General features: G+C 47.9%; 2 protein-coding genes across 8 annotated transcripts; one reads left to right on the top strand and one right to left on the bottom strand.

The window, feature by feature from the left end:
• The first annotated feature begins 17 nt into the window (after positions 1–17).
• Positions 18–3,169, top strand: NIT1 (nitrilase 1). 4 transcript variants are annotated; one of them, XM_047784101.1, is made up of 7 exons: positions 18–121; positions 691–789; positions 1,046–1,300; positions 1,410–1,513; positions 1,734–1,867; positions 2,037–2,162; positions 2,628–3,169. In XM_047784101.1, exons 3-7 carry the CDS (start codon positions 1,056–1,058, stop codon positions 2,892–2,894), a joined length of 876 nt encoding a protein of 291 aa, XP_047640057.1. In that variant the 5' UTR covers positions 18–121; positions 691–789; positions 1,046–1,055; the 3' UTR covers positions 2,895–3,169. The 4 variants fall into 4 exon arrangements, with proteins under 4 accessions (XP_047640057.1, XP_047640055.1, XP_047640058.1 ...); XM_047784099.1 differs by having other exon boundaries at positions 32–90; XM_047784102.1 differs by having other exon boundaries at positions 97–255.
• DEDD (death effector domain containing) lies at positions 3,074–15,090 on the bottom strand. 4 transcript variants are annotated; one of them, XM_047784104.1, is made up of 6 exons: positions 14,967–15,090; positions 13,184–13,216; positions 6,011–6,399; positions 5,703–5,810; positions 5,245–5,391; positions 3,074–4,650 (listed from the first exon to the last, which is right to left on the bottom strand). In XM_047784104.1, the coding sequence occupies exons 3-6, from the start codon at positions 6,333–6,335 to the stop codon at positions 4,274–4,276; spliced, it is 957 nt and encodes a 318-aa protein (XP_047640060.1). In that variant the 5' UTR covers positions 6,336–6,399; positions 13,184–13,216; positions 14,967–15,090; the 3' UTR covers positions 3,074–4,273. The 4 variants fall into 4 exon arrangements, with proteins under 4 accessions (XP_047640060.1, XP_047640061.1, XP_047640059.1 ...); XM_047784105.1 differs by lacking the exon at positions 14,967–15,090 and adding an exon at positions 14,807–14,863; XM_047784103.1 differs by lacking the exon at positions 13,184–13,216 and having other exon boundaries at positions 14,967–15,089.
• Between the last annotated feature and the right edge of the window lie 158 nt (positions 15,091–15,248).

The raw sequence follows: 15,248 nt of genomic DNA, 5'->3' as shown, positions 1-15,248 counted from the left end.
TACCGCCCACTCGCCCCCGGGGCCAGGCGCCTCTTTTTCCAGGCCCCTGTTCGGTTCGGATCCTGTTAATAGTTTTGGCCGTGCCTTCATGTAGGACCTGCTACCTAGCCCGCCCGCCGCGGTGAATTACACCTGTGGTGCTTTATCTTGTGCAACAGAGACGCTGCCCCTGAGAGAGTCTCCAGATGGGTTAACTGGAGAGCGGGGCGCGGGTTGGGATCTGGGTGCCAGTGCCCCCTGCCCACACAGCGGGTGGTGAGGCAAGGGCGGCGGGGTGGGGTAGGGTGAACTTCTCAGAGATTCTGGTGGAAGGGGGGAAATATGCTTTGAGTCAGTAAAACTGTGCAGGTTCACAGTCAATAAGAGAGGCTGGAAAAATCAAGGAAATATCTCGAGGATGACTTTTGAACTGCGGAAACGTTTGGCTGAGGAAAAGGGCTTCAGTTTAATGTGAGATCACTGGAAGTCGAGATATTCGAATGCTGCGCAGAGCCCTTTCCTCGATTTTCCCACTTTGTGCTCTCTTCCGGTAGCCGTGATTAACCATAGTTAACGAGTGTCTTGAAGACTTAGGGGTTTTTACCGGTGGTGCCCAGATTCAGCCTCACAGTATGAAGAGAGAAACCAAAGGATCTTAGAAATGTATTGCTTGAGGGTGGGGTTGGTGTCCTGATTTCTCACCTTCTTCAGGCTGGGCTTCATCATCAGGCCTCCTCACCAGCTCCTGTCCCTTCTTTTGGGTCCTCGGCTCCGGATACTTCGACTCTCAATACTTTGTGCTCAGCCCAGGTAACATGTTTTGTTGTGTCCTCAGTGCCTGGCACATAGTAGATGCTCGATAAATGAATAGATGTTGGGAAACATTGGAGTGCCAGCCACTCACAGAACATTTGATCAGTGGGTCCTTATTGCATGGATCATTGTGCCTTGTAAGAGCAGGTTTAAAGGGAAGTCTAGCTTTCCTGCCTCCCCCTTTAAGACCCTTATCATTAAACTCGGGCTTCCTCACTCTAGGAAATCTGAGTCTTGCCTGTGCCATTCACAGACCCAGATCCATGGCTATTTCCTCTTCTTCCTGGGAATTGCCCCTCGTGGCTGTGTGCCAGGTAACATCCACACCGGACAAGCAGCAGAACTTTAAAACATGTGCTGAGCTGGTTCGAGAGGCTGCCAGACTGGGCGCTTGCCTGGCTTTCCTGCCTGAGGCATTTGACTTCATTGGAAGGGACCCTGAAGAGACGCTACGCCTGTCTGAGCCACTGGGTGGGAAACTTTTGGGAGAATATACCCAGCTTGCCAGGTATCAGGGAAAGGGGGAGGGAGAGGTAGTTTCCTTTCGGGTAATGTTGGGATTGCCAGATATGATGGTAGAGACTTGAGAAGAGTTGTCAGTGTCCCCTCCCCCTCAGGGAATGTGGACTCTGGCTGTCCTTGGGTGGTTTCCATGAGCGTGGCCAAGACTGGGAGCAGACTCAGAAAATCTACAATTGTCATGTGATTCTGAACAACAAGGGTGAGACCTCGTAACTCTTTAGCCTGCCTCTTCTCAGGCTCTTCTACCTAAGCTAAGATTCTCCAGAATTTTGTTTCTCAACTGTTCCCTTGGGCAAGGGTTTTAAGGGCATTTGTACCTCTGTTCCTAGCCTATAAGCTCTCTTCTCCTTAGGAGGAGAGGAACCAAGCTGGTCTTCTAGAGCACCAGCACTGAGTACTCTTACTTCTTCTTACTCTAGGGTCAGTAGTGGCCACTTACAGGAAGACGCATCTGTGTGATGTTGAGATTCCAGGGCAGGGGCCTATGCGTGAAAGCAACTCTACCATACCTGGGCCCAGTCTTGAGCCTCCAGTCAGCACACCAGCAGGCAAGGTGGGATTTGTGAAAGGGTGAGGGTGGGAGAGAAACAAGAGGGAGGGGAATAGGAATACTTTGAAGTAGTAATAGAGGATTGAGAGACAGGGAGTGGGGAAGAGGGGGGAATGACCAGATGCTGTGACAAACAGGGCAGGGGAGCTAAATAGGCTGTTTTTCATTCCAGATTGGTCTAGCTATCTGCTATGACATGCGGTTCCCTGAACTCTCTCTGGCATTGGTTCAGGCTGGAGCAGAAATACTTACCTACCCTTCAGCTTTTGGATCTGTTACAGGCCCAGCCCACTGGGAGGTAAGAGGACACCTCTTCAGAACATTAAGAGCTGCACCCAAAGCATATGGAGGTTCCCAGGCAAGGGGTCTTATCAGAGCTGTAGCCACCAGCCTACACCACATCAACTCAGGATCCAAGCGACCTACACCACAGCTCATGCCAACGCCAGATCCTTAACCCACTGAGGGAGGCCAGGGATCCAACCTGCATCCTCATGGATGCTAGTCAGATTCATTTCCACTGAACCACAACAGGAACTCCCAAGGGCCTCCTCTTAACCTCATTCTTCTTTGGCTCTACCAGTTAAAAGATCTCCTCCTCCCCAGATTGCTGCCTCTCAGAATAGTTAACATAGTAAATCATTCACAGGCAATAATCGGAATGGTCACAGCGGGTAGACTGGCCTGTAATATCCATGGTCTATCACTTCTCCACGAGCTGCTACAAGTACTTAAGTGAACGCCTGTCTCCTCATCCCCCCAGGTGTTGCTGCGGGCCCGAGCCATTGAAACTCAGTGCTATGTAGTGGCGGCAGCACAGTGTGGACGCCACCATGAGAAGAGAGCAAGTTATGGCCATAGCATGGTGGTAGATCCCTGGGGAACGGTGGTGGCCCGCTGCTCTGAAGGACCAGGCCTCTGCCTTGCCCGAATTGACCTCAATTATCTGCGACAGTTGCGCCAACACCTGCCTGTGTTCCAGCACCGCAGGCCTGATCTCTATGGCAGTCTGGGTCACCCACTGTCTTAAGACTTCTGACTTCTGTCAGTTGAGACCCCTATTGTGAGCTGGTGTTGCTGTGACTTGTAGGCAGGACCCAGGCGCAGCTCCCCTCACTTGGAGAACCTGTCTCTCTTGATGAAACACAGGCTCAGCTCCTTGGGAAAGAAGAAACTTTCACCTAAGCTCAGATTTCAGTTTCAGAAAGGTAGAATTTTATATAGTCACTGTTTATTTCATGAAAACTGAAGTTACGCTGAGGGCTGAGCAGCACTGGCATTGAAAAAAATATAATAATCACAAAGTCTGTGTCTGGACATCCCTTTTTGAAGCTGAAAGGGGAGGGGGTGTTGTACCAGTTGCACTGGGCTCCAGTTCTAGGCCTCCTGGCTCATTCAGCATGCCTTCCTACCTAAATAAAAGTGCGACACTCAGTGCATCTCCCAGCCCCATGCTCCCAAGCTTGGGAGTGGGTGTGGGGGTAAAGGATGGGGAAGGAAAAAGAAGAAAGGAATTGATACTGAATCACTTCACTTTCACCTGTGATGCCCTTTGCCCAAGCCAGAAGAAAGCAAAGGGGAAAAGGGCTGCAGGGTACATTATTTATTTTCACTTGAACATGGAAAGAAAATGTCACACTCCCCCTTCCCCTTTTCAGGGGGAGTGTATTTTAACCCAGCAACCTCTTCATCCATCCTATGTATGTGTGTACACACACACACCACAGTTGGGAGGGTGACTGTAGGGCTGACCTAGTCCTCTTACCTATTACTCCTTTGAAGAGGGTTTGACAAAGAGGGAAAAGGAAGGAGCCATACCAGGCAAAGGTTTTAAGCCATGGAATGGAGGAAACAAGGCAGAAAGGAGCAGCACCAGAGGCCAGGAGAGAGTGGAAAGGGCCACAGCTTGTTTTTTAAAAATTCTATAATTTGGGAGAGGGTGGTGATTAATTTCCAAAATACACTCCAGAGTCCCACCTTCCACACAGCTCCCTACTCACAGCCCTTTGGTTTTTTCAGACAAAATTTAAGAGCCCTCATAAAGCCAGGAGTACTGATAACCCCTCAGTGCACCCAAAAGCAGAGATCACTTCAATCCCTTACAAAGACTATGTGCTATAGACTTTGCTTCTCCCTATACATTTGTCTTACGGCTCAGTGGCAAGGTGGCTGTAGAGACACACATGAGGGGGTAAGTGGAAAAGGGAAACAAAGGGGAAGCCCAGGCACATGGGTGCAGGGAGGGGTGGGGAACACCACTTCCATTTTTCGTCTTTTCCTTTAAAAAAAAAAAAAAAAAAAGGCAGGGGTGTGATTGGTTGAAAGGGTAGAGAACAAACCCCAGAACAGTATGTAAGCTCCAGAGGTGGGTGGTGAGAAGTCCCCAAAGAAGTGAGAGGGGGGAAAAGGTCAGGGCAATGCTTGCAGCATCAAGTTCCTCAGGAGTTTTTGTCGGCCCAGCTCATAGTCCTCCTCATCCACATTCACCAGCAGCTTGATGGCTTCATGGCCCACAGCCTGCTTGAGGGAGTCTGTGATGAAGACACCTTTAAGTGCCTCTAGTAACGAGCCATTGATGTAGTCGCGCCAGAATGCGTCGAGGTAGGTGAGCTCAGAGAACTTGATGTCACAGATGATGGAGCCCAGGTCCCGGGACTTGAGGATGGTGTTGGCCTGGTTAAAGCGCTCAAACTGGCGCTCAAGTGGGTCCTGCTTGTTAGAGAAGACATTCCCCTGTAGAGCAGTCTCATGCTGGCAGTATTCAGCCCGAACTCGCAGCCTGATGTCTGTGGGGAAGAGAAGAGAGAGAGAAGAGGTTGCAGTGAAGGGCTGAGTTTACACCCAAGTTTGAAAGGTGGAAAAGAACAGCAGAGTAGCAAAGTTGGGAACACCAACTGACAGCTTCTCTACCTCTCCCCAGGACTAGTTCTTTTTTTTTTAGTATAGCTGACTCACAATGAGGACTAGTTCTTTTTTATGTACCTCTGAAATCCTTGCCTTAACTCAGAGAGGTTCCCTTAAATGGGCCATGCCCAGATTATTTCCATCACTCACAAGTAGCACCTGATTCTAGAAGATATTTTCCTAATTAACAAACACAGAAGTTCACTTTAATACCCTATCATGATTTGGGTCATCCTACAATAAGGATGTCATAATGGCATCCCTTTCATCTAGTATTACCTAGAAAAAATTGAAATATACTCTGCCACAAAGATAGAGGAATTCTCCTCCCAGAGACTATACCACTCAACCTCACTTTGCAACTGCAAGCAAAGCAAGCCTTGCACTGAATAGCATAAACACTGCCCAGCATCCTGGCAGTTCTCTGTATTTCCCCTCAAGTTCACTCCACCTCTGGAATCCTTGAACTTCCTTACCACATGTCTGCTTTTCCTTGGGATCTGGTGTCACTGACTTCCGGCGTTTTCGCTGGCTCCCAAGTGTGGCTCTCCCTCGAGCTGGCCGCTTGCTACACATCTGAGGGCCCGAAGTGGGGCAGCACACCACAGGATAGTGGGGAGGCACTGACCAGAGGGTAAAAAGGGAGAAGACTTAGTAGGGTAAAAGCAGAAATTCAAACACTTCACTTGGAATGAAGAAAGAATCGTTTCAACTTAGCACTTAAAGGAGTATCAATAATATTACCTGAAAGGTAGACATGTGGGAATAATTAAAGGACTAGTGAAGCATTAACACCCCCATCTGATTTTTATGGGGCCAGATGTGGGGGGAGGGGACAGTGTCCTTTCATTTAGGCTGGCAAAGCTGAAAAAATGATGGGTCCAGTGTCTTCCTTGTTGATGATGGAAATTAGGGGGAATTACTATCTGCTCACCTGTTTTAGGGGGGTGGGGAGGCCTCGGTTCTGGATCACTGAGGGTTCTGGGTGTCACATAGCGAACTGATGTCTCCTCCAGATACTTGTCTACGAGATCAGGACACACTATAGGGAGAGAGAGGCTCACTCAGAAAAAGATACACCCTTCCTTTCTCCTAGTCCAACTCTCCAGTGGGCCTCATAACTTATTCTCCTTGGTAATCCCCAGGGTCAGTACCTCCTCCTGCTTGGACTATGCTGTTCACTCCTGGCCTCCCACAACTCTTCCCTGATTCGAGTGTCCCCAGCCCCCAGTGCACCCTCACCAGCCCGTCTCCTCTTGAGGGTGACGTAGGGCAGCAGGTCATGGCGAGTGATGATGCGCAGCAGCTGCAGCACCTGGCGAAAGTTACTCTCATCACAGCGGCCCTGGCGCTCCAGCGCCAATAAGAAGTCACGTCCATTTCGGATGAGGCCACGTTCGTGGTCATCAATGACATCAACAAAGAGGAAGGAAAGAACTCGCACATCTCTGTGTGTCAGATGGGTGCCCACGATGTCAAACATGCGGTGCAGGCTGTACAGCCCATGCTCCTGCTCACCGTGCTCTTCTGGCCACACCTGGCTTGCCCGCCGCTTTAGGCCCGCCATGCTGGGGGCTCAGGTGCACAAAGCTTTCCAGAATCCCTGCTCAGCAGCCACAATCCCCACTATACTGTAAGGACAAGGAGAGAACCTGTGAGCCATTTAATATCGGGAACTAGTCTTATCCATTCCTGTTGTTCCCAGAGCCTAACCCATGCCTGGCACAATGTAATGCTTTAGTGTTTATTAACTTCTACAAAGTGTTTATTAAAAAATAAAGCCTAGGAGTTCCCTTCATGGCTCAGTGGCTAACGAATCCAACTAGGAACCATGAGGTTGCAGGTTGAATCCCTGCCCTTGCTCAGTGGGTTAAGCATCCAGCATTGCCGTGAGCTGTGGTGTAGGTCACAGACACGGCTCGGATCTGGCATTGCTGTGGTTCTGGCGTAGGCTGGCAGCTACAGCTCTGATTAGACCCCTAGCCCGGGAACCTCCATATGCCGAAGGAACGGCCCTAGAAAAGGCAAAAAGACAAAAAAGTAAATAAAAAATAAAGCCTAGAACTCAACATATCCAACAGATGCTGCCCTAAGTCCAGATCCTACTAGAGAAAGAGTCACTTCCACTAAGTGAGACTGTTCATTGCAATCTTAGTGCTCCGTATTCAGCAGAAGTTGCTTTTAAATGTTACCCTGATTGTTCCTCTGGCCTCCAAAATACTGCTTTTGGTCCCTATGTGCTCCCTGACAGCACCCAATCAAAGCCATCTCTCTCTCCTTTTTTTTTTTTTTTGTCTTTTTGGGGCCTCACCCATGGCATATGGAGCTAGGGGCTGACAAAGCTGCAGCTGCCAGCCTACACCACAGCCACAACAACGTGGAATCCAAGCCACGTCTGTGACCGACACCACAGCTCACAGCAACACCAGATCCTTAACCCACTGAGTGAGGCCAGGGATCAAATCCCTATCCTCATGGATACTAGTTGAGTTTGTTACCTCTGAGCCACAAGGGAAACCCCAAGCCATCTCTTTTAATTTTATTTTTTCCCTTCTTTGTGGCCGTACCCATGGTGTAAGGAAGTTCCCAAGCTAGGGGTCAAATCGGAGCTGCAGTTTCGGGCCTACACCACAGCCACAGCAATGCCAGATCCCAGTCGCATCTGCCGCCTATGCTGCAGCTTGCAGCAATGCCAGATCCTTAACCTAATGAGCAGGCCAGGGATCAAACCTGCACCCTCACAGAGACAACATAAGGTCCTTAACCCACTGAGCCACAAAGAGAACTCCCCATCTCTTAAATATAGGCGAAATTGGAAAGTAGAGAATTCACCCTTTTTTTTTTTTTTTAGCTATTTCTTGGGCCGCTCCCGCAGCATATGGAGGTTCCCGGGCTAGGGGCCGAATCAGAGCTGTAGCCACCGGCCTATGCCAGAGCCACAGCAACGCGGGATCTGAGCTGCGTCTGCAACCTACACCACAGCTCACAGCAACGCCGGATCCTTAACCCACTGAGCAAGGGCAGGGATCGAACCCGCAACCTCATGGTTCCTAGTCGGATTCGTTAACCACTGCGCCACGACGGGAACTCCCCAAGAATTCACTCTTAATTCTAATATAGAAGCTCCATCAGATGAACTTGGGGACTGAAAGCAGGAAAACTGAAAGTCTTTGGGGTTAGAACAAGCTTCAATTCTGCCTTCAACTAACAAACTGTGTAGCTGTGTAACCTTAGGCAAGTCAGCTCAAAAGTCTCATTGCCTCCATCTGCGAAACAGGGATTGAAAGAAATTACTCAGAATTGTTAAGAATCCTACGAGAAAATGCATGTGAAATCACTCTAAACCTCCTCTAAATGATTAGGCAATTTCAATGAGATAAGCGTCCTTTGGCCTCTGCAGCACAGATTCATCCCACCAAAAACATACCCTCATTTTTCCTACAATCAAGTCCAGAGGAATAACTGCTCAGAAAGTTCATCAAATATCCACCAAAGCTCATGGATTTAAATCAACAAACATTACTAAGCTCCTATGTTGAACATTCTTGTAATTCTCCTATGCCATCTCTACTCCCCTGATATTCACACACCATTTGGATATGCCATCTTCTAACCTTTCCTCACGATTGTCATTTACCAATCCCCTGTCAATGATCAATCATAATCTTATATTATATTATTTTGGCATTTGAGTCACAATTTCCCCCATCACCTTAAGCAATGTCAGTGACCCAGCCAATAACCAATCCTGAAGTCCAAAAACCTTCACCTCCACTCCAGCCACTCCATATTTACTGCCCCACCAGAGAGTACCTCCCAATACTGCTCCACCTTCTGACCACAAGCTCCAATCACCCAATCAATTATAAATTCCTGGGCTTTTTTTTTTTCTTTTTACGGCCACACCTGCGGCACATGAAAGCTCCTGGGGTAGGAGCTGAATTGGAGCTGCAGCAGCTGGCCTACAGCACAGCCACAGCAATGCTGGATCCGAATCACACCTGTGGCCTATGCCACAGCTTGTGGCAACACTAGATCCTTAACCCACTGAGCGAGACCAGGGATTGAACCAACATCCTCACAGATACTATGTCAGGTTCTTAACCCACTGAGCCACAATGAGAACTCCCAATTAAAATTCCTGTTGATGCTACTCCTACATATTTCTTAAATCTACCTCACCTTTCCACTTCTACTACCACCAGCCTGGTTCAAGTCCCAATAATCTCTCACCAGGATTACTTTTTTTTTTTTTTTGCTTTTTAGGGCCACAGTCATGGCATATGCAGGTTCCCAGGCTAGGGGTCTAATTGAAGTTGTTGCTGCCGACCTACACCACAGCCACATCAGATCCAAGCCTCATCTGTAACCTACACCACAGTTCATGGCAATGCCAGATCCTTAACCCACTGAGCGAGGCTAGGGATCAAACCTGCAACCTCATGGTTCCTAGTCGGATTTGCTTCCTCTGTGCCATGAAGGGAACTCCTTCTTACCAGGATTACTCTTTAAGGGTTCTCCCTACCACCAATCTTAACCTGCTTAAATCCATCCCCCACATCCAGCTGAATTAACTACCTAAAATGCATAAGTGGAGTTCACTGGTGGCTCAGCAGGTTAAGAATCCAGCATTTACACTGCCATGGCTCTGGCTACTGCTGAGGCACAGGTTCAATCCCTGGCCTCGAAATGACTACACCATTTTTCAGCTTAAGACCTACCTAGAGTTCCCTCCTTACCTATGAGAACACTCCAAACTCCTTACACAACACACCAGCCTTCCAAGAACAGGTTTTGCCTGCTTTGCCCACCTCATAACTTTTTATTCTCTAACATTATCGGTTTGTTTGTAGTTCACATACATCATGCAGTTCATTTCTCTGCAACTTTCTTCAGACTATTCCCTCTGCCTTAATGCCCCTCTCCCTTCTCTTCCACATCCCCCATCACCACCCTTTTTCAGATGGCTAACTCCTACTCATCCTTTAAGAATCAGCTCAGATGCCATCTTCAAATTCATTCTCTACACCCCCATGCTGGGATAAGTCCTCTTCTGTACGCCTATGGAACACTGTCTATATTTCCCTTAAAACATTTAAAAAGCGTACTAAAATTATTTGTGTATTATCCTATTAGATTTTAAGTGGCTCATGTAAAGAGATTAGGTCATATTCATCTTTATATCTCTAGTGCCTAGCACTGGATGGAGGCTGGCATGTAGTAGGAGCAACCTGTTGTTGAACTGTACTGAATCTCCATGAGATCACCACAAGCAATACCAGTTAAAAAAAAACACATAAGGGAGTTCCCGTTGTGGCGCAGTGGAAACGAATCTGACTAGGAACCAGAGGTTGCAGGTTGGATCCCTGGCCTTGCTCAGTGGGTTAAGGATCTGGCGTTGCCATGAGCTGTGGTGGAGGTCGCAGACGTGGCTCGGATCTGGCGTTGCTGTAGCTCTGGCGTAGGCCACCAGCTACACCTGCGATTAGACCCCTAGCCTGGGAACCTCCATATGCCGCAGGTGTGGCCCTAAAAGGACAAAAGACAAAACAAAACAAACAAACAAGATTGGTGTTGACTATATATATATATATATATATATATATATATATATATATATATATATAAGAGTGAGAGGACCCATTAAAAGTACAAGCGACTCAGGTACCATTCATACACTCTAACTAGCCACTCTAGGTAGTATGGCTACTGTGAAACTATCCATACACAAAGCACCCTACTCAACTCTCCTTGTTTATGTGCCACGCAGTTCTGTCAATTTTCTACTCCAAGAAATTGAGGCTAGTTTAAGAATAAAATGATGCTGTTGGGGACTCAGAAAACTGAAGAGCAAGTAGGACTTGGTCCTCTCTTTTAATCCTAAACGGAGGCACAGAGAGACTCATACCTTTAAGAAAACTGTATGGGAGGTCCATCCTAGAATCACCTAGCCCCATAACATGGTTTCAGATATGTGCACAGGAAATATAGCCCATATCTGGTTATGAGAGCCCAGATACCCCACCCAAAGCATGGGACACAACTGGGAAAACAGCTATTCAACTATTGACTGGTTTTCCTTCTCTGTTCTCTTGTTTCACCTGCTACAGTCATTGGGTACAAATAGAAGGGACTGAGGGAAAATAACCTCTTGCTCATAGCAGCAACATGAGAAAACTGAGCCCTCTTAGAGCCCCTCCAACTTATCCATGTTCCCTATCCCACCTGTTCCCCTTGGCCAGCTGTTTATTATGAGGATCCCCCCCCCCAAAAAAAACAAAAAAAACCAGATGGGCAGGTTTCACATTCAGCCAATCAGAACAGGTTGCTCCAGAGCACCCTAATTTAAAGTGTCCTGACTAAAAACCCCATGAATTTAGGAAATACTGTCCCCATATACCTGGTCACTGGAAAATGAAGCAGAATACAGGAAAGTACTATAGTCCTAATTATGTACCAATGGATGCAATTCCGTAATAGGCCTCAAACCTAAGGGTTAACTCCCAAGACTTGAGGTAAAAACAGCCACCTTTAAGTTGTAGATCCTAGGCTGGATCAAAGTGACAGAATTATCAGAGCTTCTAGGTCAGTGGTTCTCAGCAAGTGATGATTTTTCCCTCCAGGGGGCATTTAGCAATATCTGGAGTCGTTTTAGACTGTCATGCCTTGTGGTGGGGAGGGAAGGGGTGGTAAGGGAGGGTGCCACTGGTGGGCAGTGAGTAAATGCAACCAATGCTGCTAAATATCCTATGATACACAAGACAGCCTCCCACAACAAAGAATTAGCTGGCCCAAAATGTCAATAATGCTAAGGATAAGAAATCCTAGTCTAGATGGAGCACAATGAAGGGGCAAAAGAAGAAACATTTCATTTTCCACCCTCTATCTGGAGAAGTCATGTGGTCCCTCCACCCCAAACCAATCAAACAATATTTCTGAAGAAAAGCCAGACAAAGACTCATTTAACTTAACTAAGTTAAACCATCCCACACTTGGCTTCTCTATCACCTGCTGTTGCCATTTAGGTGAACAGCAGGTGATAGGGCTACATTCCCTTCTGTCCCATCCCAGGAGGTCTGATTTGACCTAGTTCAGTCTAGATTTCTATGAAGATTTGAGAAATGCCACCCTCTGCAAGACAGACAGAAAGGATCCTGCACTTAACCCTTGCGGTCACCTTTAAAGTCCCAAAACCAGACCAATAGCAGACCCTTCCTTGTTAGGCTGCTGATCAGACTTTAACTGCTTATGCAATGAGGCAAAATGTAGAAGTAGTTGTTTCCCAAGGCCATGTTTGTCCTTAGGAGAAATGTCAAGAGGCTGGCATGCAGGCTAATAGGCAGCCCTCCCCACTTAATTATCATCTAGGATGATGAGTTCACTCACTCAGCAATCCAGACAGGGGTTCCAAGAATCTATCCAACTCTGCACTAAAAGAACATAGCCACCTTCCCCTTAAACCAAATACACTTAGCTTTCTGTTGATTAATCGTTATCTATTAAGTTTCTACTTCAAAGCAAACTCTAGTCATCCCAACCAGGGATGAGGTCTTTATTTTTTGGGAACTTGATTCTCTCAGAAGCCTTTAGAAGTCACGGAAGAAATTAAAAAGAGTGATGTCTTGAAATGAAAATAACAGCCTAGGAGTTCTCTTGTGGCACAGTGGGTTAAGGATCCAGCACTGTCACTGCAGTGGCTGGGATCACTGTTGTGGCACGGGTTTGATCCCTGGCCCAGGAACTTCTGCATGCTGTGGATGCAGCCCAAAAAAAGGGAGAATAGTCTAGTCTAGTTTCATCCCAACAGAACTAGAGGTATGTGACTCTCTCAGGAGCCCTTAGAGCAGGAAAGTCATGTGGAAGAACTAAAAAAGAGTGATGTCTTAAAACCTGAAATGTAAAGGACATGGAAAACCTTAAAGATGGCCAAGACTACATAAAAAGCTTTCTGGCTAGTAGGACCAAGAAAATGTAACCACATACCTAAAGGTCATAATTATACAGTATTTTTCCAAAATGAAGATTCCAGAACAAGTAGAAAAAAAAATAAGCCAGAGGAAAAGCCTTCCCATGGCAGATGCCTTAGCAACCCTCCAAGGGCAACATTTAGTAGACATTGTACTAGAGTACAATGTTCTATATGTTTAAAAAAGTTTCTCTGAGAGCTGACCAAGACAACTAGATAATAATAAAACAAAGCTGGAGGCTTGCTCCAAAACACATAATTTCTGCTCTCCTTTCCTTACTATAAATCTCCAGTTACCCAAAGGGACAATGACTGCAACAGATCTCATGCACTAGGCTGGGTGGGTGAAAACCCATTTTCCCTGGCATCGACCCCATTTCTAGGCTCAATTCCCAAAATGCCATTTCCATTTCCTTCCTTTTTTGAAACAATAAAACTTCCAGACTTACCTCTGCAAGAAACTTAATTTCCCAGGTCTCTTCCTAGCACAAGGTTCAAAGCCAGCAGCAAAACAAAACAAATGGGGGGGGGGGGCAAGAGTCAATTTTCAAGCTTTATTTTGAAACTCAAAGGCCCAAAGAGTAAACCTCAGTTGCAAATATTGAAAGACAAGCCTAAAGCCATTTGATTGAAATGATCCACTTCAAGCTTAATGAGAGAATTCACTCCCAACAAAGTCCCCAGGCTTCCCTAACCTTCCACTACCCAATTCACAAAACAATACCAACTCTGGAGAATTTCCAACCTCAGTGGCTTAGAGCAAGAAAGGTCCCAAATTCAACAACTTGTGGGAAAACAAATTATCCTCTGATACATCGCCTGACTCCTCAATTCCTTATGAGACCCACCTATTAACACTGACTCTCATCTTTAGGAAGAACAAGGAGGAAAGTGGTTACAGCCAAAGGAGGCACTTTGTTTCCATCACTTCCTTTATGAGTCCGGAATTATCCTCCAAAGTCTAACTTCACTCTTCCCTTTACCTAGCACACAGTGAAAACAAAATATCCACTGGGATGGCATCCACTCAAACATTTACATTTCTTCAGGGACTATTTTTTATATATGGATATCGACCCTCCCTCCTAGAACTTTAAACAGCAAAAGAAGGGTCTGTAAACTATAGCACTCATTTAATTAGCATGGCTGTCTAAATGCAGTCCTGTGTTTTCTGTTCCCTTCTCAGACTTGCAGAACCTCTACTTTAGCATAGAGAGCTCCAACATAGTGTGGCTGTTTCCCTATTCTGGCATTGCTTATTAAAACTAGAAAAATCCTTTACTCCTTCCACGCTCAAATGGTACCAGCCTCCCCATTTTCCCTTTTTTTTGTAACCAGGAAAAACAAGGCAGCAGTAAGCTAGGGAGCTTTTGGAAAGCAAATCCAGTTGAACCCTCATCCAACCCCAAATCTCCAAACTCACATGACCATTCCCTTCTGCCCTTCCCACTCTAGTAAAAAGCCAAAGGCCTGGCAATTAGAATTGGCTTCAACTGATGCTGCTTAACTCTGCTCTCTTCTTTCCACAAGGGAAAGGGAAACCCCGAACCTCTATCGCCCGTGCAGCTCCACTGTCCTATCTCCCATCCTAGTCCCCTTCCTCCTAAACTTTCCTCGTCTCTCACTTTCTCCATTCCCTCGTCACACCGACACACTCTCCATTGCCCTAACCTCCGTTCTCTCCTCTTCCACCCAAATTCTCCCCTAGGCCCTTCCCCCTCCCACCTCCAATTTAACACTTTCAGAACCTCCCCCCAGACGTCTTAAATCCAATCCTCACCTTTTCCTAGCTCTCCACAACGCCCCTCGCAAGAGTCCAGTCCTTTTTCCAACCACATGCCACAAGCCCCCTTCCCCTTCACACCCTCAGCCTCTCCCTCCCACTCCCACCCCCTCAGCTCGGCGGGATCACTGCCCCACTCCCCACCTCGGCCTCCCTAATACCCCTAGCCTGGCCCAGTCTCGGCCCTTGTTTACGCCCCTCCCCTGCCCAACTCCTCCGCCTCGACCCTGCCCTCTCCCACAGTTGCCACCTCCCCCGCACGCCCCCCTCGGCCGCTCCCCTCCCCCACCTTGCAGCGTCCCGTCACCTCCCTCTCCTGAGGTTCTCAGGCTGGACGTCGCCACCGCCTCCCCCTCCACTTTCCTTCCCCAAGCCCTTTGCGGCCCCGCCCGGCCCCGCCCCGTCCCGCTCGACTCCCCCTCCCCACCCCGGCCGCCCCGCCGCCTCACTCTCGGCTCAGGCTCGGCGCCGCCATGTTGGATCCATCCGCGCCGCTCTCCCGGGCCTGTCTCACGGCGCCGCATCCGGGCTCCAGCCGCCGCCGCCGCCGCCCGCGGGCGTGGGGGAGGGGAGAGGCGGGCGGGGGTGGCTGCATCCTGAACAGCGCCTCCCGGAACCTGGCCGGTTAGTGACGGCTTCGAGACCATAGCGAGGCATGAGCCGAAGTAGCCATGCTAGGTGAGGGCAGCCTGGCAGCGGCATTAAACGGGGAGTGGACAGCTTCACTTTGG

The sequence above is a fragment of the Phacochoerus africanus genome, chromosome 6 (assembly GCF_016906955.1).
Source record: "Phacochoerus africanus isolate WHEZ1 chromosome 6, ROS_Pafr_v1, whole genome shotgun sequence".
Classification (NCBI taxonomy): Eukaryota; Metazoa; Chordata; class Mammalia; order Artiodactyla; family Suidae; genus Phacochoerus; species Phacochoerus africanus.
This window is presented reverse-complemented; position numbering and strand designations above follow the sequence as displayed.